This window comes from Numida meleagris, chromosome 6 (assembly GCF_002078875.1).
Source record: "Numida meleagris isolate 19003 breed g44 Domestic line chromosome 6, NumMel1.0, whole genome shotgun sequence".
Classification (NCBI taxonomy): Eukaryota; Metazoa; Chordata; class Aves; order Galliformes; family Numididae; genus Numida; species Numida meleagris.
In genome coordinates, this window is record NC_034414.1 from 12009424 (window position 1) to 12033966 (window position 24543).

Here is a 24543-nt window from a genome sequence, read left to right on the forward strand (position 1 = left end):
TGACATGAAGGAATCACCCTCTACTCCAGCAAGTTCAGGAGATAATCCTGGGACCCGTGTTAGCCTCAAGTCAGCAAACTGCAGAAGCCTGTATCATTTTCAGTGAACTCCAATGACTTTTCACGTAGGAACTACAGCTGCAGGTGCTGCAGCTCTATACTGAGGACTGTACTGTTCCTTTCTAAGGCAAATGACTCAGACATACGAAGGGCACTTTCTGGAAACTGGAGCTTTTTGCTCATTGTTTCTACCGCATCATCATCTGAAAGAAGGAGGAAGACGAAAAAAAAAAAAAGAAGAGCCCCAAAAACTGTTTGATCTTGTAGATGAAAGAATGGCTCAAAGACTAGAGGAGCAACAGAGGATAGAGGCTCCAGGATACAATACCCTACAAGTCCTGTAGTACTTGTCATATTGTTCTATTACTTCCCCTTTCTCTGCATTAAGTCTGCATTTTCTTCATCTCATTTTATAAGGCAGGCAGATGCAAAAACACGCAGAAGGAAGATTTCAAGAATGGCTGTACAGTTATGGGTGTTTGATCAATGCACTAAACTCAATCCTAAAGGAATAAATAATTACTTTCCTTTCTTCCCAGGCATTGCATGCCTTCTGCTGACAGCACGCTAACCGGGCACAGACAGTGCAGAGGTGCACACTGGCAGGGGTGGGTAAAAGCACCAAGAGAAGGCAGCGATCCTCCAAAAGGAGACCAAAATCAAACAGCTTGCTATCAGCAGTTTTGTACAGGTCATTATATGGGATAACGCAGATAGTGACTGTTTTTTTTATTGCTGGTACTTAATGCTTACCGGATTGTTCCGCTGAATAAAATAGGATCTTGGAGAATGATTGACAGCCTGGATCTCAACGTCTGTAAGGGGAGCTTAGCGATATCTATACCATCAATGATAATCCTTCCTATTCAAAAGAAAAATGACAGTCTGCTAGGCTGTTGGTCATGCCACACAGCTGCCAGCAAAGACATGGATCGCTTTCAGCGAGCATTACAGCAGGAACAAGCCTGGAGTTGCATATTCCTTTATTCAATTACATAACAAGTTTTGGTTAAGCAACAAGCACAGTTCTCTTAACACTAAGCCTCAGCTGAAAAGAATGTGAAGTATACCCGTAAAGCTTAAGGAAAGATTAGAAATATTACTTATCTGCTTGACCAGTACTAACACGTAGCAAGCAACGAGGTAAGAGGTTACTTCAAATCAGGGACTAGTTACCAAGGGGAACCATCATTTCAGGAAGCCAAATTACTATTGAGCACTTGGGAATTTTATCTCCAAGTATAACAACTGTCTGGCTTTGCACAAGAGCCCTGGGAAACTGAGGACAGCATTTTTAAGATGTACCAGAAGGCACTCTGTGTGCAGGTGGCCATGGTGCACACCAAAAGAAGTATGGCAGGAAATCCCAGGGCAGCAGGCCCAACTGCAAACAAGTCTTCCAGACCCAGTGAATCCTATCTGTTATGCCTTGTGTACAGATCCTTGGTTGTACTTGAACATTTTCTCATTCTATTCTTTGCTCCTACTGTTGGGAATTAACAGCACAAAAGGCTGTCATCCTATGTCACTCTTGGACTTCTTCCGTTACATGGAATGAGAGTTTTTATTGATCCAGCTTGTCAATGGCACAGCTGTTAGATGGCAGATGATACCACATTTACTCAAAGGTGCCCAAACAACCTATCTCACAGATTCCAAGACCGCACTTGAAAGCTGCTGCTATTCAAGAAAGGAATATCAATGTATCTCCAGGAGCTAAGCTCAATGGATACAAAAAAGTATAATCTTACCCTCAAAAGTGTCAACCATTCTGAAAAACGCAAGAGAAAAGGAAGATTTTCCACTGCCTGTTCGGCCGCAGATCCCAATCTGTGACACAGAAAGAAGATGAACATCAGGTGAGTGGAAATGGACAGTGTATTCAACACTTGACTGGATGGAGACGCTTCCAGTCTACTGAACAGTTCCATCAAACTGAACTGTTTATAAGAGAGTCTCTGAGCTGCCTCTTTGTCTTTATAGGTCTGAGCATTTAGGGATAAATCAAGGCCAGTCCTATGTACAGGAACCACTGGAGAGTGATGGAAAGAAGCAGGAGAGCTGGCCAGTGCTGCCACCAAAGGCTAGAATCCAGAGGTGGCTTTGCTGAGCAGGAAGGACACAGGCAAACAGAATTCAGGAAGGAAAAAAAAAAAACAAACAAATGAGAGCAAAGAGATGCAGCCAAGCAATAGCGCAATGATGGGATTAAGGGCAGGGGAGCCACATGGGAATGATGGAAAGTAGGTCAACATAGAATGGGGTCACTGTCACTTCTTTTGTCACTGTGTGCTGACAGCAGGGCACTGGGATACTGACACGTGGTGTGTAGTACTGACTTCTCACTGTAATATACTTCTAAAAACTAAGACACACATAGATCTCTTTCCAGTGCACTACACTCCTTTACAGAAAAAAGAATAAATCTTTAATTCCATCATTAAAATATACAGTGGTATATTCTTCCAGAGCTATGGTTTCTATGATGTACTACTCTAAATATATGTTCAAAATCACTGCAGTTACTTACCTTTTGTCCTGGAGAAATATGAGCATTGACATGCTTTAGCACCGGCTTTAAGTTGCTGTCGTATCGGACACTAAGGTTCTGGATTTGGATCTCGCCTCTGTCTGGCCAGTTCTGGGGAATCTGCGAGGAAGCTGTACCAGGAGCACAAAGGAAGGAAAAAATAAACCAACAACCCTCCCATGATAAATTCATCATCTCATTAAGTGATTTACTAAGTTATTCATGGCAATACACTGCAAAATCATTAAAATTTCAGCAAGCTCTTTCTGCATGCTGCACAAAACTGCACTTACAAAGAAGCCCTTCGTAATTTTCAGCTTCTGTTTTGAGAAGACCATGGATTCTTTTCACCGCACCCAGCTGGATCTCCATGTCAGCCAGGTTACGAACCATCCAATTCAGATAGTTAGAGACCTGATGTAAAGCAAATAAACTCCTAAATTCCAGATTTTTAGTAGTTTGCATCATTTGACCAGCATGCAGCTTATATTCCTCCAAAGCAACAACTGTTCAGTCTTAGCGAGCTGAAGTGGTGAACAAACAGAATGGTACACGTCAATTGGGTGAAAATGACTTCAGGATAAACTTCCTAACTGCAGTGCACAGAGACTTTGGTACTATGGAGACAAGAGTAGAAGAAGAGAAACAGCAAAAACAGGTGAAAAGACATCCTCTTCCTAAATAAAACGGTTTGACAGTCCAGAATGATGTATTGGGGCATAATTACGATTGATACACTGAGACATTATTCTTCACAATGGAATATAATATCAAAATGTAATGCAACTCTGCCATATTTTTATTGACATATTTGAACTACTGCTTCAGTGAATATTTTATCTGGAAAATGAAAAAGCATACGCTCAAATATGTCAACCACTGAATGTGAATTGAAGTTAACACATGGTTTCAGTGATGTTACAGTACCCACGGAGAGATGTACAGACACCTTCAATCTTCCTGTTCATCTCTGTGCCCTAAAGAATTATAAAAACATGTTTGGGAGAGACAAGAAGGGTCCTAAGTTTCTTACCATAAGAGCATAGGTTAGTCCCAAGCCTACAAGTCCCGAAGAGAGTTTATTATACAGGCAACTGGTAATAGAAGTGACAGCTGCTATGAGTACCACACATGCTCCAATGTACTCCTGAAGGAACATGAATAAGCTCCATCACTACAAGTCTACCAATGATGAAAATGTTCTTATAAACGCATAGCAAAACACAAACCCATTGCACAGTTCAAAATATAGGCAGAAAACACCCTGTAACCCCATACATTGCCTTTAGCATGGATGTGCTGTTTGGAAATGCTTTTGTAGACTGGAGTTGTACCAACACTCCTATCTTCCGGAAAAGCCAACACAGGTATGTTAGGTATATGATGGAGATGGCTGAAACAACACAGCTGCGGTTACCTGAGGTAGGTGAGAGAAATGCCCACTCAATCCTCTGTGAGCAGATCCTCTCTGATGAGAGACAGCTGGGAAGCACTGTAGTCTCTTCTGGGTCCTACCACTGCTTTTGTTCAAACAAGCTGTTCTTGGACAGCATGCAACTATTAGTCAGATTGTGTCTACCCAGGATGGGCTTTTGCTGCTTTAATTAAAATTGTGATTCAACTTCTCACAGAGAAGTCTTTGAGTAAAATTACGTAACAGACTAGAAAACGACCTCTGTAGGAGGGAAGCTGTTATTCTTCTATGTTTGTACTTCACATTTCTCTATATTTTGTAAGCCATTAATGGCAGTACTGCATCTGTCATCATTCGCAACATAAAACTCCTTGATTTACCTTTCAATGATTTTTTTTTTAGCAATTTTTTTTTTTTTTTTATGTCAGGCCACTTTACTGAGCACTCTAAGGAAACGGGCACTTGAGTGCCTTTGGCATTCTTCAGAGGACCCAAACCAAGCAGAAACCCATCTACATCCTTCTGCTTATTAAGAGAAATGTTGAAATGTTCCTGAGGAGCAACAAGGCAAAAGCCTGCTATCAGTGACTAACGCAGTTTCCTAAAGGCATCCTAGCTTGCAGCACTGCCAGACCAACTCTCCTGATACTCTTCCATACACAAAGGATCTTTAAGAATTACTCCTGTCTTGAAGAAACAGCTGCAGGCTAGAGGAAAAATTCATACTCTATTGAGTTTTCTGGATGGGAGAGTACACGCTCATTACAGATATACACAGAGGTAAGGGTACAGCCTCAAAACTCAGATGAGGCTGCAAAACTGTTGGATGTTTTCTCAGATTGCTTGGAATGAAGTGAAATAAATTCACTGTGTATACAAGTGAAAAAATAAATATAAAAGTACTTGCCATGCGGACTTCCAGCCAGCGATTAGCAGCTGTAAGGAAAAGGGAAGCAATGTTGTTGGAATCGGTGTATTCAAGAAGCTTCTGTCGAAATTTAGCTTCATACCTTAAAAAGAGAAAAAAACAACAAAAACCAAAACCAATCAGGAAACAGTCAGGCCCTGGGTCTTGGGAAAATAGAACACAAAATTTAGTTTAGAGGAATCTGTATTCACAGGGAGCTTGACACAGAGGTTCAAGTCAGTAGTTCAGGGATGTCACCCGTAGATTTGTATTAGATGTATGTAAACTGCATTTGAATCTTTAGGAGTAAATGGATTTTATTGAATTGATGGAACTTTGTGTACAATTTCTGAAACATGGGGCATTTTCTAATTATTTTATTACGTGGCAACTGTGAGAAAGACAAATCTGAAATGAAAAAAATAAAAAGAAATAACCCATGCATGTACTTGTGAAAAGAAGTATTAGTGCACACAGAATGCAGTTCCTCTTCTCAGATTAAATTTTAAAACTTCAGCTGACATTACTGTAGTGCCTACAAACTATACCATTTTTAAAGTATAAACTCCAAGTCCTCTAGTCATGGTAGCTCCAGTGTTAATTACATGTTTGTCCTTATCACTAATGAATGAAGCACTTCATTCAGAAAACAAAAAGCCAAACACATGCTGCATCAAAAAGTAGCAGAGTGGAAAGAACCATGATTTTAACTTCACAAATGAACTAGCCACAGAAGAGAACCTAAGAACAATTGCAAATAGGTTTATTTACAGCTTACAATGGTGGATCTGCACCCACTCATAACAAAAGCTGCATGAATGAATTCTGCCTTGAACACAACCAATAAGGAAGGTGATGACTCCTGGCTACATGTATTTAGACAGGGTCTTTACCAGCACACAAGTCCATCAGTCACCTCTTTTAGCTGGGCGTATTTATTTGCTCAGTTGTAAATTTATAAACTTTGCCCTATTTACATCCTTCAATATTATGCTTGTAACAAACACTGCTGATTTATAAACTCAGCTCCTGGTATACTGGTACAAAGGAATGATACAATGATGTTTTGCTTAAGTATGAAGTAGGTGGCTTAGAGAAGCTTTCAATTTTGTCTGCTGCAGGGTATCCTAACCCTTATTTTGAGTATGGTGTAATAAAGCTCCAACTTAAATAATTTATGCTTTTCAGAAAAAACAGAATGATTTTGTGCAAATAAAGTAGCTGTTCACATAGCAAGCCGTGTGTCCAGGCATAACAGACTCATCGACTGTATGCAATGGAAAATGGTTGCTCAAGGCCTGTGCTGGCTCCGTGCACACTGGTGTGTTTGCACAGCACAGAACGGTCGCTCCAGAAAGCAAGCACTCGTGTCATGCCATGTCACAGCTGGAGAGCCCTCCCTTTCTACAGGACACACTGCCCTCAGAGCCCTACCACTGGGAGACGGCCGTGCTGCTTCTAGAACCCACTCTGTTTAACTTTGGTACCTCCATACCACGAGGCATGACATGATGTAGATATGCTACAGAAGATATGAAGTGTGCATCATGAGCCGGTCACGAGTATGCATGTGGAACAGTGACGCAGACAAAGTTACCATTGCCGGTGGAGTACTGCAGAAATACCAGAATTTACCCACAGAAGATATCCCTAGCTTATCAGGTCTCCCAGAGCACAGCCCTGTCTTTCCAGAAACCTTAACATTTACGATTTATTGACCAAGCACCAATGCTATCTGAAGTGCCAGACAGCACTTGCAAGCTATAAATCAGGCCATGGCATCTGCTGAAGGTGTATTTATAGCTGCAGCAGTAGCTGTCTCTCTGATCTCCCTCTGGATTTTTGTACATTTCTTTCCCTATGCATTCTGAGTAAGTACAGGATAGAGAGTAACCAAGAGTAAGGACACTTCAGAAACAACTGGCACCTATCTAGATGACTGGATTCCCGAGTTAGCGTTATTTTTAGGGACACTCAAGCCAGCAAGTCTGAACTGCGCTCCTACTAATATGTTAGGCAGCCGAGAAGCTTCGCAGTCCTATAAATAGGCAGGTTAGCAGCTGATGCAGGAGGCTGGCGGGCAGATGGAGAACAGGACTTACTGAGAGCACATAGCTGCTTGGGTCACAGATGTATTGTTAGTGCAGGGTACAAGAAAGAAAGAGCACCGAATAAAATTCTTCAAGAGAGGAATTTATCTCAAGGAAGAACCAAGAGGGAATGGTCCAAAAAGCTGAAAGTATTAGCCAGATGGCATTCAATGTAATTTATTGCATCAACAACTGAAAATACACCATCATAATACCCTAAAGATCCCCTTGATAAATTAAGATTATGCAGGTAAATGAGAAATGCAACAGTTAGAAGAGAAATTGAATTTCCTTAAAAGTGAACACAGACATAGCTACTAACTACAGAACACTGCTGGCACTTAAAATAAATATCTAATAATAGTAATTTGAAAATATTATGCTGTTCTACCTCTCTTTAGGAGGCTATCTTCAGCCAAAAAAAAACCAAGATTTTGTGCTGGTAGTTCCTACATTCTGCTATTTATATCCTATTTAGAATTACTTTAAAATAGTATCATTTTTGCATTAATTCTATTATAAAATTAAATCTGCAGGTTAAGAAGAATAAGCAGGGCCGTTTCAAAGAGAGAATAGTAACAGTAATAATTAACCGGCAAGGTGTTTAGTCATCTAGAGGAGATGGGTGTGGAAGACATTCGACTGCATTTGAATCAACTGGGAAAAGCCAGGAATAGCACCAATGCAGAGAGAAAGCAGCTGGTGAGTGCCGCAGTAGCTTTATTGGTAACTCTGCGAGTATCAGTGACTGCCATTTTGTAACAGATACACAGCTCAGGCATGTTATCAGGTATTTGTAGGCTGCTCCTGTGAGCTCACCTAGACAGAAAAATGAATCAAAGCAGATGATAAAGACTGCGTCTCCAAGCTGCATATTTTCAAAACCAATCTAAACAACCACGTTTTCAGCTGGAGACCTGAAAAATAGCTTGTAGCTTCTGAAGTCACCAGCACGCACAGTTTATCTTACCAGGACATCAACCCATACACAAATTATCCTGGCATAACATGTTACTGCATATTAGTTGTTCCATGGAAACTGTCCAAATGCACAGTCTGCCGCACCGCACACTGCGGTAATTGCAAGCCAATTTAGCTCCTTAAATCACATTTAGCCACAAAGTTTTTTTCAGGTTGCGTGTGATTGTGTGGAGAGTTACTGCAAGCAGAGGACACACACTAGCTTGTTTTTCCACAGTAGCTCCTTCACATGCAAAATACTTAGTCCTCAATATTTCAGTTTCCCTTAACAGTGCTTTGGGGACCGTGGATTTCTTGGTGATCCAAATGACAAACACTTGCACCTGCACACTTGCAGAACAGAATCAGAGATGGACATTCAAAAGAGAGGTAAGAAATGTTTTCTTAAAAAACTCTACCTGAAGGCTCGGATGGTGGTCAGACCTTCAACAGTCTCTGAAAAATGGGAAAGTAATGGGAGCTGAGTGCTGTCATCCAGCTGCTGAAGGTCCCTAGAGAGGGTTATGAAAATCATTTTGTAAAAAAATCGGTTCTGTTGTCCAGTTATTCTCCTGGAGTGAAAGGGAATGTTAGCACAATAATTATGCACATAGCATTCAGATAGGGTGCAATGCAGCACTGCAAGTCTCTAAGCAGGGAACAAAATCCTCAGGGAGGACTTTTTTCTCTAATTTGAGTACACACAGTGCTGGAGTTCTGAAAAAAATCCTTTCCCTTCAATGCCTCCCCTCGCTTCTCTCATGTTACTAATTCTTATATTCAATATTTTATTCATTTAAACATAACTCTGGTTCTATGCTGAATATTAATTTAATAAGGAACTACAAGTAAGAATTCCAGTTAAGCAGAAGGCAAAATGCAACTTCGTATCTCCATCCTCTCTCCACCCCCAAAGGACAGCAAAACTTCACATTGAGCTAACAATACACAGACCCGGTAAATGAGAACTTGTAGTTCTCAGTTTCATGTTTAGTCATCAAGTCAGTGGAAGTACACATTGGGTGAAATTCTATTTAAACACACGTCCTTCCAGCAGGAACTAAGAATTACTTGCAAAGAGTCTCTCTTGATCCATGCGTTCACAAAAGGAAAAATGCAGTGTTGCTGCAAATGCTTGTTGAGCACCACCATAAGGGAAGCTGCACAATTGTAGGAGATGAAAATCACAGATGTGGCTGCATTTTTTAACTTGTTTAACACTAAAAGACACTCAGAACAAGTGAGGATGTTCCTGCATAAGGGAACCACCAGGAACAAAGGGCAATACCACCAGGGCAATGCTCCATTCTCCATCCTCTCTCCCTGGCTCTACAGACTTTAATTTCCAATTGACAGGCAGTTGAAACATCAGCTTCTCTGTTTAGTCACCACATTTTTTGAATGTGTCCAACAAACAATCCTTGGGGAGGACAGCATCTGTTTGTTTTTTTTTTTTGGTTTGTCTTTCTTTTCTTCTTCATACAATCAGAATGTCTTGGGTTGGAAGGGATCTCAAGGATCATCAGGTTCCAACCCCCCCACCACAGGCAGGGTTGCCAGCCACTAGATCAAGTACTAGATTAGATTGCCCAGAGCCCCATCCAACCTGGCCTTAAACACCTTCAGGGATGGGGCATCCACAGCCTCTCTGAGCAGCCTGTTCCAGCATCTCACCACTTTCTCAGAAAAAACTTCCCCCTAACATCCAATCTAAATCTCCCCTCTTTCAGTTTAAAACCATTTTTCCTTGTCCTATCACTATCTAGCCATGTAAAAAGTTGATTTCCCTCATGCTTATAAACTCCTTTTAAATATTGGAAGGCTGCAATGAGGTATCCCTTGTGTCTCTCTTCTTGTGTCACATGAACAGAGAGAAACTTAGATCACGTACGAAGACCCTCCTCCTGCCTCCCAGGTTTCGCTTGAAGAGTTGCAGACAAAATACACTTGTAAAATGACACATTTCACTACATAGGATTTGGCCCACTTTCAGATAAGGCCATGCCTTTGACAAAACCAAATGCAAAAATAAAAGCCCCTAGCAATTCTGCCATCGTGCATTGCAAAAGATGTTTCAATAGCCAGAATGACACAGGTCTACGTTCTTACCGTGATGCGACTCGGAAGTATTTCTGGATGAAGTAACACATAATTGCAAGGGGAACCAGGGCAATGAGAAACATTGGTGTGACGTACGAAATCACAGCCAGAGCAGATACACACAGCAGAGTGGAGCGACTCAAGCACTCCAGAGTGGCAGGAATATGCTGGGTACATAAAGAAGTACACAGAATCAGATAAATAAATGCACAGCATACAAGTTAAAAACAGCATTAATTCATACTGCACTCTTCTACTCACACTATATATATATATTTCCCTTTTTCTCATTTCATTTGCTCATTTATCTCAAACGAATGCGTTTACTCACTTTTTAAACAAGTGGGTGCTCTTAGTTTAAGGATATTGTTATTGGTCTCTCTCTTCCCTTTCCCATAAGATGGAAAAAAAAAAAGCAAAGCCTTTTATAACTGCAGGATATCTTAATTAAATAAATGTTTTTTCAGTTGGCATTTAAAGCTGAGGAATTCAACTTGAACCCAGAAAGTCATGATGCAAACTGATGTGGTATTCAAAATTACCGATCATCAGCAAACTTCACCTAAATAAGAGAATATCCAGTTTTTCAGACTGAGAAAAATAAGGTATTGTGGGAGCTCGAATGTATTTATTCAGTACCTGGTCAATGGTGTTGCAATCAGCTGAAAATCTGTTCAATATGCTTCCCAGAGGTGTCGTTTCAAAAAACCTGAAATGAGGCAATGAATGGGAAAGATCATACCACCCATACTAAAATAGTTCTTAATTTCTTTTCTGTCTTCCATAAACTACGTACTGTGCTACAAACACAAGGCAATAAATCAACAAACATGGTAAAGTTTCTCGTGTTTCCCCATAACCACGATTTCCCAATAAAATGTCAGTCTTGATCATATTCCAGCAACAGCAAACATCTTCTCAGCTCCCTTTACTGCCCAAGCTATGTAAATCACACCATTTAAAATTGCAAATGTGAAAGCGTTGTAAACTCTTCAATTTATGAAAAATGCAAGCAAAGTTCAATAACAAGTCTTGGCATTTTTCTGGGAATAAAAATGCATAGTAAGAACAACTACTGGCATAATGCATTAATAGGCCTTTCCTTTACATTTGCCTATCCAAAATACAAACATCATTATTGCTCTGTAGTTGTTAACCATCCCCTAACTTACGATGAATCTGAAGTCTAATTCTGTCTTGGAAAAGCAAAAGTTGTTTTTTTTTTAAATGAAGTTTTTGATATTTATCCTTTCTTCATGACTTCTGAGCTAAATATGGTTAACGTTAAAATAAGAAGTATTTTTCCAAATGTTCATCAACACTTGCAGGTTTGAATCAATCTACAGCTTCCACGTGACAGCATGAGAAATAAAACGCACGCAGACAAAGGCCTTTACTGCTATCTGTGCAATTCCAGTGTGCTCCACTGATGCCCGTGATGACTCTTATCCAGGCTCCCTGTCTTTCATAGGTGTGCACAATTACTGCTGACAATAAATACTTCCATGATTATGACACACACTCCGTGTGAACTGTACAACACGGCATCAGTAATTGTGCTTTCTCGTTAATTAAAACAGCAAAGAGAAAAAAAAGATGCTAGGAAGTAAATATCTGAAGTTACAGTCAGACAGGAGAGGCATCTGACCACCGTCCAGGAACTTGAGCAGCATTTTTCAAAGTTCGCTCACTAGTTTGATACTTGGTGATTTTCAGTGACGCATTCTAAGATGTGAATCACAATCACTTTATACAAAAAGACGACTGCCTTGAAATAAGGAATACAGAATGACTACAGTAGTTTGTATTATAATCAGAGGAATACCTCATTGGTGCTAAAATAATCTTATTTAGTAAAGAAGCGTGCAGCTTTTTGGTGACTTTCAAGCCAGTCCACTCCACTGCTATGGATGTGACAAGACATAACACAATGCCGAGGCAGCAGAGAATGCTGAAAACTTTTGAATATGGAGAGTGGTTGAAAACCTAAGAAACAAAGAAAGAGCAACGCATTATTCATTACGTTTAAAAACTGATGAAAATAAATGCAGGACTTTAATCACATTAAGCCAAAGTTTTTTATCCTGTGGAGAAGGGACTGTTTGAAAGAAAATAAGAGAGAAATTCAAAATTTAAAATGACAGAATACTAGAAAAAAACAAAAATTTTGAAAAATTTATCTCGAAAAAGTAATCCAAAGCATTTACTGTGGCTCCAGTGGCTGAGCCTATTCTTTGAGTGAGAACAGAATATAATAGCTATTATTTTTAAATATTAATTTCATATTAAAACCCACCATCTATGAAACACCTTTTAGAGAAGAGAAAAAATGATCCCAGTGAAATCAAACATGAACCTCCCAAACCTATGTGTGGGATTGAGGCACTACATTACCATGAAGAAAGCTATCCCAGTTCTAAGAAAATTCCTCCCCTATAACTCTGTACACAGAGAGTACCCTGCTAGGTAACCCTGTGGTCAGTTCCACGTGAAATTCACCCAGAGAGCAAGGAAAACAGTGTATTCATCATAAAAATCTGGGTTCCCCATATATTACAAAACCTGAATGCCCTACTGCAGTGAGAATGCTACCATACAGGAAAAAGATAAAAGTTTCATAATATAAAAATCACTTTAGAGACCAAAGTCTAGGCATATCAGCTAAATGATGAAAACACAATAAATCTGGCAACAGGAGAACAACAAGGCACAAAACTTAATTGTTAGCTTTATTGCGCTGTGTGTCCGAAAATGCATTAACCTTCAAAATGCTCTGGAGTGGCTCTACTGCTAGGAACACAGCACAATGCATACAGATCTTGGAGCAGAGGTTGAGCGTGGGAGTTCACCACTGCTTACATCTTAGGAGGGAGGTGAGCGAGGTATCTCATACCTCACAATGAGAGCAGTTCTTCAGCTCTGTCTCCACCTTCTCAGAAATAGCATCGTAAGTCCAGCGCGCCAGGCAGTAGTCGATGGCCACCATCACCGTGTGCTTCAGCAGCTGGGACAGAACCAGCAGTGGCAGAAGGAGTATTCCTGCTGCGCTGAGGTACTTCCCACACGCTCTCCAGGGCATCTTTGCTCTCTGATGCAGCACTGAGGACAGGTTGTCTTCATCATCACTTTCTGTTGCTTCTTCTGCAATGCCCCCCAAAAAAATGATAAGAAAAAATGAATACAGCCACGCTGGTTTACTCTTACACACCTTTCATAGGAACTGGCATGTGACAGCTTCAAAACACAAGTTATCATACAGCATAAAGGCTTTCAGGTGAAATTATTTGCTCAGGCAAGCACTTATTACCTTGCTAAAGTTAGAAGGAATACATGCTAAGAAGATGCAATAAGCATAGTACTAGTTGTTCAATGTCCTCAGCCACATTTGGCAACTTAAAAGTGTTGGCTTGATTTAAAAAAGAAAGTGATTTTTTCCTAGGTAAAACCTTACACAAGCGTGCTCGGCTGTTGACAGGTTTGAAGCTCATCCAACATAAATCAGTCAACGTTAATTCATCTCTCACTATCCAATTGTTTTAAGTAAATTAAAAAACCCTCAAAAATGTGACAGATGCTATGACTTCTGAATGTTTGAAAACCTTAATCCAGAGATAAGCTCAGCGGAAACAGCAGTCTTACAAACCACGACCCACCTGAAAACCAAGGACTCTCCTGCTGGTTTGAAAGTTGTTAATTCGTTCTAAGATAATTTAACCGTAAAACAGTAGCGTAGTGGTACTGGCCCTAAGGGTGCCCTTTTACCTTCATCATCTTCATCATCTTTCAACAGTGCTTCACGGGAATACATAGTTCTCCGAAGATTTGTTCTTTCCAGAACACTTTTAGTTTCAATTGTAGTCTCCTAAAAAGGAAGGGTTAGTGTGCTTTCAACCACAGAATTCATCGAAACATGAATAACTGTGAGAACATCTGTTTTCAATCAGAACATCAATGAAAAATCAAGGAAGTGAGAATCTTCCAGCATGCAGTCACAAATGATCGATACGCCACTGCTGTGTAAGACCAAAGGGCATCAATTATGTAACTGACATTCATGGCAGTTTGTCAATCCCAGCTCTCTCCAAGTCTTGGGCTCTCAACTGGGACATATATCTCTAAACTAATAAGTAGTAACATTAACATCTTTTCTTTTTATACCACAGTATTAAAGAGAAAAAGTGATTTGGAGAACCTGTTATATGTAAAAGTGAAAAAATTTCACCTAATGAAGTCAGTAAACTCAAGTATATCTTATACAAACAGCTGTCAGAACTGTACATTAACAACGCTGTTCCCATTAAATGGCCCACTTTAATATTCCTTAGACAGGAGCCCGACAAAAACCTTCTCCAGCTCTTGGTCTTGTCGATTCATTAGCGTCTTCCAGTGTTCAAAAAGCTCAGTCTCGGATTTCTGTATGTCCTTGAGTGTTCCTTCTCTCTGGATGTAACCATCTTTCATCGCTATTATCTAAGAAGTCAGAAACAGAAGTTGTGAGGTCACATACACCTCTATTTATTTTAAGGGTATATTGTGCTTGGTCAGAATTTCTCAAAAGAATATTTCTACGAAAAAATTTGCCTTTTAAAAACAGTCTAGTTATCTCTCAACTCTAACCCTTTTACTTGAGATGCTGCAAAATACAGAGCTTCCTACACTTCACACTTTCCAAAAGGAAGGTTGCTTTTAAGTAGGAAAAAAGAATGGGGTCCTCTTCAGCAGACAGTAGAAAGCTCTGCTGTCTGAATACGAGTCATTAGCAAGATAAGATGATAGAGTTCTCTTGCCTTCTAAAAGGAAAAGGCTTTTAGCAGCACAGCGCGCAGCATGTTTTGCCCTCGTTCAGGCAATTAGGTATGAGCATACTGGCTCCACCGTCTGTTTGATACCATGGATCTGATAAGGAAAAGCTCAGGATTTTGAATCCCTAAAGCTTTTAAAAGCATAAATGGTGGACACAGTGTGAAAAAAAATTATGTATACAAAACAAAGTCTCAGGTTTATATCAACGAAACCGCATTATACACATAATGTAACTAACTTAACTTCGTATCTGACAAGGAGAATTGGAAAATGAGGCGTGTGGGCTGTAAACTCACATGACATCATTAGAAGATGGTTAATGTAGTGTTTATTTTCTCTCTGGAAACTTAGAAATTTCAGTGAAAACAATAGGGAACACATTCCATTTATTTGTACGAATTTACACCAGAGAAAAGGAAAAGGTAAAAAAAAAAAAAAAAAAGCAAATGGATCTTTTTGTGGTCAATTTATTCAGGAAGACCCGAAATAAATGGGACTCTAAATTCTTCCGAGGTTTTTGCTATGGAGATTTAGGAAGGCCATCACACATACTTCAGATACTTCTATTTAAAATTCCTTGAACTAAACCAAAAGAAAATATTTTATCTCTGCTGTGCTGTATAAAACTTTCCAAGGCTTATTGAGGCCTTTGCTTTGGAAAAAATTGTCAATCCTCTCTTAATGAGTAATAATTATTAATGAACTTAATTAATACAAACCCTTCCTGTCCTACAGAGTATTTGAAACAGCCTATTTCATAAAACAGTACTGAAACCCAGTTAGAAGGTAATAAAAAACATTCTCATCAAGTAGCTCATAAAACAGGGACACCTAGAAACAAGTCTGACATTTGGAAAATAAAATGAAAAAGATTATATTGGTACAGGAACGCAGCTGTGCGCATTAAAAAACTAAGGTGGACCTCAGATGGATAAGACGACAGAAAATTCCTGTACTCGGAGACAATAACAGCAAAAGCAGAACTGTGCTGAGAACGGCACTAATTCTTAAAGGTGTACAGCCGAGGGACAAGGTCACACAGGATAAATGCTTCCCACTGAAAACATGACCAGAACAAGATTAATGGCTATCTGCAGCTTTACAGCAGGCCAGTATGAATCACAGAAAGTAGCTGAAATATGATTATTGCTCGAGACACAAAATAACTGCTTCTATAGTCCATGCAAGCTGCAAACGACCGAGAATTCCTGCTGGGAGGCAACACTGCAGTAATCAATCTTTGTGGGCAAGACATTGTGGCTACGTAACTGCAGGAGAAGTGCAATGCCAGTGTGAGCCAAGAAACTAAAAGAATTCCAACAAAATAAATCTCCTTATCCTATATGGTTTGTTTTACCTTTAGCATTCGTAATTGCAAACTGCGATAGGAAGCACGCTTTCATTTTTTTTTTCTGTAAACTTCAAGATACAGCGAAGAAACAGAACTGAATAATACCTATTTCTTAAAATTCCATCATCATGCAACGGGTAGAAAAGTTTTGATGTGTTATCTACTGCTATCAAACCTAAGGAAATGCCATTTTTCCTTGCATTTCCACACATCTCAATAACCATAAAAAAAAATACCTTTTTCTGTGATACCAGTGACAACTTCCTAGTAACATTACAGACAGAGGCAAATACATTACTCCAACAATCTCATTGTTCTGAGAACAAAATTTTCTGATGTTAGAAATGAGTTTAGAAACTTGATGTATTGTAAATACAGCCCATTTTCATGAGATTATCAAGTATCACCTCTGGGAAAAATCAGACCTGTTAAGGTGTTCTATGACAGGAATTCCAAAATCACGCACCCCAAACTCACTGGCTAACTTCTGCAAGACCTTGACTGTGACTCTTCTCACAAAACTACCACTTGGTAGAAAGTGGAAGTAAGAGTCTTGTTTGTAGAAGACATATTTGTGCCACTTCCTTGCCTCAAAAAAAAAGTATATATGTATGTATATAATGAGAAGAGCTTTCTTACCCAGTCAGCATGGGGCAAGTACTGCAGCTTGTGGGTCACCAGTACAACTGTACGCTTGTCTTCTCGTAGCATTTTCAGGATCCCTTCTTGCATAAGATGGTCACTTAAGTGGATATCCAGTGCAGAAAATGGATCATCCTGTCATGAGGAAGAAAAGGCCAGCTTGCGAGTCAACATTAATATGATTTATGGAAACCAATGCATGTTATTACTGGTAAAAACAGTTAGATCAATATAGACAATCAATACAGATCATCAGAAGATCAAAACTGTTCAAAGGACAAGTTTTCTTAAAGTTCCTAACAACAGATCTGGAGGCAGCCTGTTGTTTTTTTGCAGTGAGAACTCAGACATACAGTAACATCAGCTGTGTAAATGCCAGGATTTCCTGAGGCTTTCTGAAAGCTGCACCTCTTAGAAGATGAGCTTCATAGCCTTACTAATTGCAGTTTGTGATTTCTGTAATACTCAAGACAATGAAGCAGAGTGTACTGATGGCGTATGTTATCTAAATTGCTCCAGGGACAGTGACAAGTAGCACAGTTTTATTCTCCGTGTCCATACTTGCCCTCTGATGAATTTAAAAAATAATTTAAAATATTAATATAATGAAATTCTATTAACAAAGCATCACTAAAGGACAAATATTGATCTGTTTGATAATCCTGATCAGATGATTTATGGCCTACGTTAATTTCATCTTATTAAAACAATCAATTATATGCAATTAATTTAAGAATAAGCTAATCTGTATCATCATCTATATATATATAATTTTTTTTTTTACTTAATCCTATTGGGCTTCTAGAGCCTGCTCCCACTCTTTTCCATAGTACATCTGCTGAAGTTTGGGCAGAATATACAAAGAGCAGTTCAGGGTGGGAAGGCAGCTTAGTCTGCTGCAGAAAAGAAAAACCTCTGGCACAGGACAACGTTAATTTTATGCCTAAGACAGCTTAGGAATGTTATAAATATTGCTGAGACTACCAAATTTCTGGATACAAATCTCTGGATAGACACAAGAGTCAAAATAAACTTCAACCGACAGAGGGTAAGCATCAGCCTTTCAATTTGAATCCTAGTATCTGTCTGTCCACAGCATTTACAAAACACTTCAGACCCGCAGGCTAGCTAACAACAGATATAAAATAAACAGTGCACATTTGGCTTAGCTCAGCGAAGCACAATGTTCTGCGTGCCACCCATGAAACACCGTAAATGCTTCCATCCTAGGCTTCCGTTTGCAACATAAACATAATGGCATCTACTCACCAGGAACACAACATTTGTCTGCTGGTACAGTGCCCTTGCCACGCTGATACGCTGGCGCTGCCCTCCAGACAGATTAATACCCTGGAGATAAGCAGGAAAAATAAAATCAATTACAAGAATATCTACTGGATATTTATATTTTGATTTGATTATCTGGACAAAAACTCAGAGATGCTTCTAAACTGTATGCCTGCAGTGGAGCTGGGAACACAGTATGCTGATCACTGGAAAAGCCAGAGGGCTCCATCTGAAGTCTGTATGGATCAGGGGTGAGAAATATTTAATGGTTTGTGGCAACCTAATGGTGCAGGCAGCACATGGGTGTTCTGCACGCAGTCTAAACCAGCCTTTGAAGTTTGCTACATCCTATCTGTATTTTACACTTGTACATCACCATACCATATTAGCTCCATCAGACACCGTATTTGTGTCACAGCTGCTGCAATCAGTAGCTCCTCGTTGTATCCTCGTTGTTGCTGCGTGAGTGCAAGTGCCACTACATGCCTGAGATCACTGTTCACGAAATTGGGACTTCCTTTTAGGCTACTCCCACAGAAACCAAAATATGCACTGTCAGCAGAATTAGTCAAATGCTTTGATAGCTGGACATTTAAATCATGGCACCTCACATAAATGACAGTGCCTCTATGTTTACCAAGCAACCAGCTTTCAGACTAATGACTCAAATGTACACTTACCTAAAAGATTATCTTTGTTGCCAAATAGCTGGTAAGATTTTAAGAACGCAACAAAACAATAAAAAACCTCTACATATTTAAAACAAAAATAGAAGCCTGTAGCTGTTTACTGACCCTCTCTCCAATCTGGGTTTGGTCTCCGTGAGGGAGAATGTCAATATCGGGCTGGAGGGAACAAGCATCAATTACTGCTTTGTACCTGTGGAAACAAAAAAGGTAACGCAAAATCCACACAGATACTGCTACAGAGGCACATTTCCTACCTGAAGAGGAACAAAGTTAACCAGCTGGAAAAATCACACGGTGGAAAATGTATTTGTTAGCCACTAATTGTTCTAATGGGATCTCTTTCAACTGCAGGCAAGTAAATACCATTTCAGCTAAGAAAAAGAATCTTCCCAAATACAAATACTGAACAGCTAAAACCAGGCAAAACAAGAACTGCTTTTTCTATACCAGATCATTACAGTTTAGCATTTAGATGCATTTCTAACCAGAGGCTTTGTTTCTTGTTTCAATACCCAAGGATGACAGAAACAAAAAGAAAACTGTGTATAGGATGTGAATACATGGCTGTCTACTTATCTTAGTGTGAGGAGAAGGGGGCACAAAATGGAATACCAGCAGTAAGTTCTGAATCTTTCAGAATGTGTTGCGACCGCAAAACACGGAACACAAAGGCAGCCCATTAATCCTTCACAATATATCAAATACTGAAATCTTAACAGATAATACCCCTGCTCCCAAACTATCGCTGACCAAGACAGTTAAACCAGTCAATGAGGTATAAGGAGAAAGTACTGCATGCTGCACAAACGCGGTCCTTGGAAAGGAAAACAGTTCTACACTTCAGGCCAAGTGAGACTGAACTGAAAATCGTGGCCAAAGCTGCCCATCCAGGACTCAGTGCCTTCTGTCACATTTGGGCCGGTGGATTGTTTGTTACTGGAGTGGGATGGGGCCAATGTGTCAATGCAGGAGTATGCAACACCAATAAAAAGGAGAAGAAAGCATACAAGAGGGCTGAACCCTATTACCTCTGTTTATTAAAAGAGCTTTCAAACGTGATATTCTCTTCCACTGTGGCGTTGAGCAGCCAAGGCTTCTGTGATGCATATGCTACTGATCCTCTTTTCCTGGAAAAACAAACCAGGAGTTCCCAGCTTACCAGTGCAGTAGGGATTACTGGAAATCATTTTTTTGTGTAAAGGAAGAGATTGGTAATAAACCTTAGAAAATGCTGCCTTTCATTTCTGTTCTTTAGGACAATTTCCAACAGAACTCTGCAACTGATCACCTAACTAAAGAGTTGGTTCTGTAGAATGTCAGTTTGTTCCCTCATTTTCTGCTGTGAGTTTTGCAGAGGCTAACTCCATAAACCTGAGCAGAGCAGATGACAGGAAGAAAATTACAGAAGTTGGAATCCCAGCTCTGTCTGGAGAGACTAATTAAAAACATATAGCAGATCACACTAGTTAGGCAGCACATTTCAGGAGAGGTACTCTAAAAGGATTTTTTAAAAAATATAACAACACCACACATAAGCAAAGGTAATTCTCCCCCAAACACATTTATTTTCCCCACTATAAAACGAGAACTTGAGTCATAAGGATTCCATGGTTAACATTTTTTCTGTTTGTCTCTGTGAAGAAAAAAAGAGAACACAGGCAAAAAAAAATAGTTTCTAAATATGTTTGTGGAATTGCCCTCATCACGCACCACAAAAAGGAACAACTTATCAGGGGATGGCCAATGAGATATTTTCTTTCATATGTATTGTTATTAATATTACAACTTAAAATGTATCTGCCCGCTACCAGTTTTTCCATGGGTGTCTGCACACTGAGGACTCAAGTGGCAGAGCTGGGAGAAAGGCACGATGTTGTATTAGAGCACCTGATACTGCTGGAAAAACAGACAAACCCGTTGGCACATCATTGTTGCTCCAGAAAAGGGCCAAAGGAAGGATCATATGCCTGAAAGCGTATTTGTTTTCCTTCCAGCTATATCAGCTAATCCAACAGAAAGCTCTGACCTCTCACCTAACGCAGCCTTTGTCTGCTAGACAGCCATTGCAGCAGTCTCATTCAGTTAGACGTGAATGCAATTCTAACCATAAGGTGGAGGAATAAAAAAACAACTTTATTATTTTAATTCCTATCAGGAGGTAAGGTGGTAAGGTCACTTGCCCTGCTCATTTTTTCAGGCTTTCACCAAGCTTGCTTAGACGTCATTACAGGATCCAGTTTTCACTGATAACCTGAAAGATCGCAGTTATGCTACCTTGGTAGCATGCTTCCCAGTTCAAAAATCTGATTGCTCATTAAAATTTAATTTTGCTCTATGAATTCTCTTACTGGAAAATGAAACACAGACGAACAGCACACACACAAACCCCTATGCAGCTCAGCCTGTAGCTTCAAAATCTAATTCGAAAAGCATTAATTTTCGACTCAAGAGGGAAAGTATTTTTTCAATTAGTATGCAATTCTCATCTCTATGATTGAGACAAAATTGCTCCGAGCATTCCAAGATGAACATGTATTCCCTTCCCCTCTTTTTACTGCTTCAAATTGTGTCTTTGCTGCTATTAATTCTCAAAACAATTGAAAAGTTATTTCTAATTTATTTTTGAAAAACCAACATTAAAGTTTTGAGGAAGAAGATTTAAAAAGTTTTCTAAGAAGTGCTCTTCCTTTCAGTGAGGATAGAGGTACTCTCGGTCAGATTCACTCCATGCTGAGAGCCAGCACAATGTCTGTGAACACCACTCACACTCTGGCTAAAATTCTGCTTTTGGGCTACTAACTGCACTCCAAGGAGTTGGGCAACAAGCAAGCAGCTGGCCAAAAATCAATATAATTTCAGAATTCAGTAAATCTGTCCAATATAATCTTAAGTGCAAATTGATGCTAGGATGACACATCAGGACAGGTCATGCTTTTCACATAAGAAGGGAGCTTGTAAGCGCTTGATTGTACGAGGAACGCACAGCATGCCTTCAGTGCTTTTCACAGTGAAAAGACAATCAAAAAGAACTTACTGAAACTGTGAGATAAAGAGGCACAAATCCAGAGAACAAAATATTCTAAAATGGAGCGTGCAATGCTTTTTCTCTGAAAAGCTGCCTTAAATCTACCTAATATTTCATGCTTAGAAGAATTATTGCAAGCAAATGGCCTAGCAGACAAAGACTTACAAGGAATTTATTTTTGTAGGTGGAAGTAATTGCCTCCTACCTCTGGGCTGCATAAACAAACATGCATTCTCAGCAGTGGAATGTAATTTTTCTCCTCTGATAACACACAATATACTGAGCATAGCCTCTTAATGATCACAAGGAAGCAAACAGCAAAACTCAACCCTAAAATAATCAGGGAAACCTTCCCCGATCACCCTGGAAGAGGACATTTTTGATGAAATCAACCCTTTTCATTAATTTAACACCAGAAATAACATTGTCAAGATTGTATGTTTGAAGCTGCTAATCTATCTTCACACATCATTTTGCTAAGTCCAGTGGGCTCAGAACTGAAAATAAGACTAGTTATTGGACATTCATGTATGAACCTCAGTGCTCCAGCAAACTTATCAACACGTCTAAAATGCTGGAGATTTTTAAAGGAAAAAATGGAGTTACAACTGAAGTTAAATTGAATTATAACGGAAGAGGAAATATTGCACAGTAAAAGTTTTTTGTGTGCCTTAGATTGATGACTACAATTTTATCATGATAATTTTGCACAATTAATTAACTTCTAGCATTAACAAAAAACTAAGTGTTCTCCAGACACGAGCAAAACATGTCCTGTTCTTCCTATATTATTGTTGTATCTACCATAAACAAAAAAAATGCCTCAATTATTTTCATCCTGATGCTAGGATACAGAACATTTTGATGTTGAACATCCTGATTATTACAGAACAAATGCTTCTGCCATTACTGAATGGCAAGGGTCACTGCTAGTTTTTGCTTGCCCCAGATCGTGTGGCAGCTGCATACGGAGACATTTGGCTTCTAAAGAGGAACAATTCATTAAAAGCAACCACTTCTGAAGACTATTACCATTAGTTTTTAAAGTGTTGTACCTGAATTCCATCTCAACGGGAGGTTCTTTCTCTGGGCTGCAGGAAACAAATACAGATCATTATTATTTTCAATTCAATAATTTTAGACAATGCAAAAATGCCTTAGGGTGCTATCTCTACGCTATAACTAAAAACACAACAATATAACTATTCTAAGTTTGCTAGATTCGTATAGACCTAAAACTGATATGGTTAAAGCTCCGGTTTTGACAAGTGTTAAACAACACCGCACAAAGTATTCAATGAGCAAATGCTCAAGATCTCACACAGTTTTAGCTCAAAAAAACCCTTTGTTCTGAGAGTACCAGAAGTAATCTACAGGATGCCAGTGCAACAAAGCCACTACGCATATTCCTGCAGCTTCTAACAACATGACAGGGACTCACAGAATCAACAATAAAGTAGGCAACTGCTTCACATAATCTTTCATGTTTTTTAATGTACTCATCACAGCTTTGTGTATTATCTTACGCTGTTGTACTTCAACAGTTGCAAACATGTGAATGTCTAATTCTGGTCATATTTCTCTTCTATCTTAATAGGTTCAAATGGTTTCACTTTTATTCATCCCATAAACTGTAGTCTCCCTCACGCAGAAAGAGCTACGAGATTTCCAAGTATCCTTTACCATGAGATTTAGGTTTACGCACCACACGAAAATTACAGAAAAATGTCAAAGCAATTTGGTCTCTAATAATTTGTTAAGTATTCCCAAAATATAAGCCGAGCTATGTTGATCAGGTAGAAATAATTTCAGTTCAATATATCCCTTGCCAACAGATGGACTGATCTGCAACTCCTCACACTTCTCGTTTTGTGTGTGCCTGAGGAACGCTAGTGTGAAAATGAATCCAGGACAGGATGCAAAAAATGAAGAGAAGGATAAAGAGGAGAATTTGCTTTAATAAATGAAACCTTTAAAGCAATGCTTGCATTAGGAAATAATCTAATTCCTTAAGAGTGAGATTTTCAAAAACATGCAGAAAAGTTAGGATATGATTTTCAGAAGTACAAAATGGCAACATTTTCAGAAAGGAAATCCAGCTCCTATTTTCATGTGTCATATTAGTGGTTTAAAAAATTGTATTGTAAAGCAATGAAAGTTTCACTGATTTTCAGAATCTTAAGTGGGGATCTCACAAATCTTTGGTTCCTCCTATTGTGATGGACTTAGTCAGAAGACCAACACTCATATGTGATACCATACCTGATATCTTCCCCCATCTCGCTGTCAGAAGTACAGCTGCATCACAAACAGAAAGCAAAATTGTTTACTTAAGCACAAGCAATCTGCTCCAGAAAGAAAAGCTATTAAATTCCATTTAGTGCATACACTGCAAACAGTATTTATCACAGAGCTGCAGCGCAACATCTGTTCCTTCCACAGAAGCTGACTTGATTTCAGCAGTCAAAAAAAATTGGCGCCATATTTTTTTCCTTATAAACATTTAATTTGACTCAACAAGTAAGTTCACCTCTACTCCTTCCTGGAGGTGCCACCAGAACCAAGAAGCCATAGTGTGATGAGAACGGAGTTCCATTGTGTAGACTACATTTTTAGGGAAAACAAACAGATAATTTCTGATACCGTGTTTTTCCATGACAGGAGATGCACCTTTGCAGCATACAAC

The 24543-nt window shown here is 39.3% G+C and overlaps 1 protein-coding gene and 1 long non-coding RNA gene across 3 annotated transcripts in view; one reads left to right on the forward strand and one right to left on the reverse strand.

Annotated features, from left to right (window-relative positions):
* The window catches only part of ABCC8 (ATP binding cassette subfamily C member 8), a 69148-nt gene that overhangs the window by 5782 nt on the left and 38823 nt on the right, over positions 1 to 24543 (reverse strand). Inside the window, exons 17-35 of one of the 2 annotated variants that reach the window (XM_021402930.1) lie at positions 24120 to 24155; positions 22913 to 22948; positions 19861 to 19959; positions 18938 to 19022; positions 18126 to 18206; positions 16854 to 16991; positions 14405 to 14530; positions 13823 to 13922; positions 12954 to 13201; positions 11886 to 12046; positions 10700 to 10769; positions 10070 to 10227; positions 8380 to 8472; positions 4911 to 5013; positions 3623 to 3736; positions 2883 to 3003; positions 2590 to 2720; positions 1811 to 1889; positions 813 to 921 (exon numbers count right to left, since the gene is read on the reverse strand). In XM_021402930.1, the coding sequence (XP_021258605.1) occupies positions 813 to 921; positions 1811 to 1889; positions 2590 to 2720; positions 2883 to 3003; positions 3623 to 3736; positions 4911 to 5013; positions 8380 to 8472; positions 10070 to 10227; positions 10700 to 10769; positions 11886 to 12046; positions 12954 to 13201; positions 13823 to 13922; positions 14405 to 14530; positions 16854 to 16991; positions 18126 to 18206; positions 18938 to 19022; positions 19861 to 19959; positions 22913 to 22948; positions 24120 to 24155 (2088 nt within the window). Of the gene's footprint in view, positions 1 to 812; positions 922 to 1810; positions 1890 to 2589; positions 2721 to 2882; positions 3004 to 3622; positions 3737 to 4910; positions 5014 to 8379; positions 8473 to 10069; positions 10228 to 10699; positions 10770 to 11885; positions 12047 to 12953; positions 13202 to 13822; positions 13923 to 14404; positions 14531 to 16853; positions 16992 to 18125; positions 18207 to 18937; positions 19023 to 19860; positions 19960 to 22912; positions 22949 to 24119; positions 24156 to 24543 lie in introns of those variants that run through there. The other variant, XR_002440466.1, reaches the window with a different exon arrangement.
* On the forward strand, positions 3743 to 8346 carry LOC110401617. Its single transcript, XR_002440469.1, has 3 exons — positions 3743 to 4783; positions 7537 to 7702; positions 8241 to 8346. It is a non-coding gene; the product is annotated as an uncharacterized LOC110401617 (long non-coding RNA).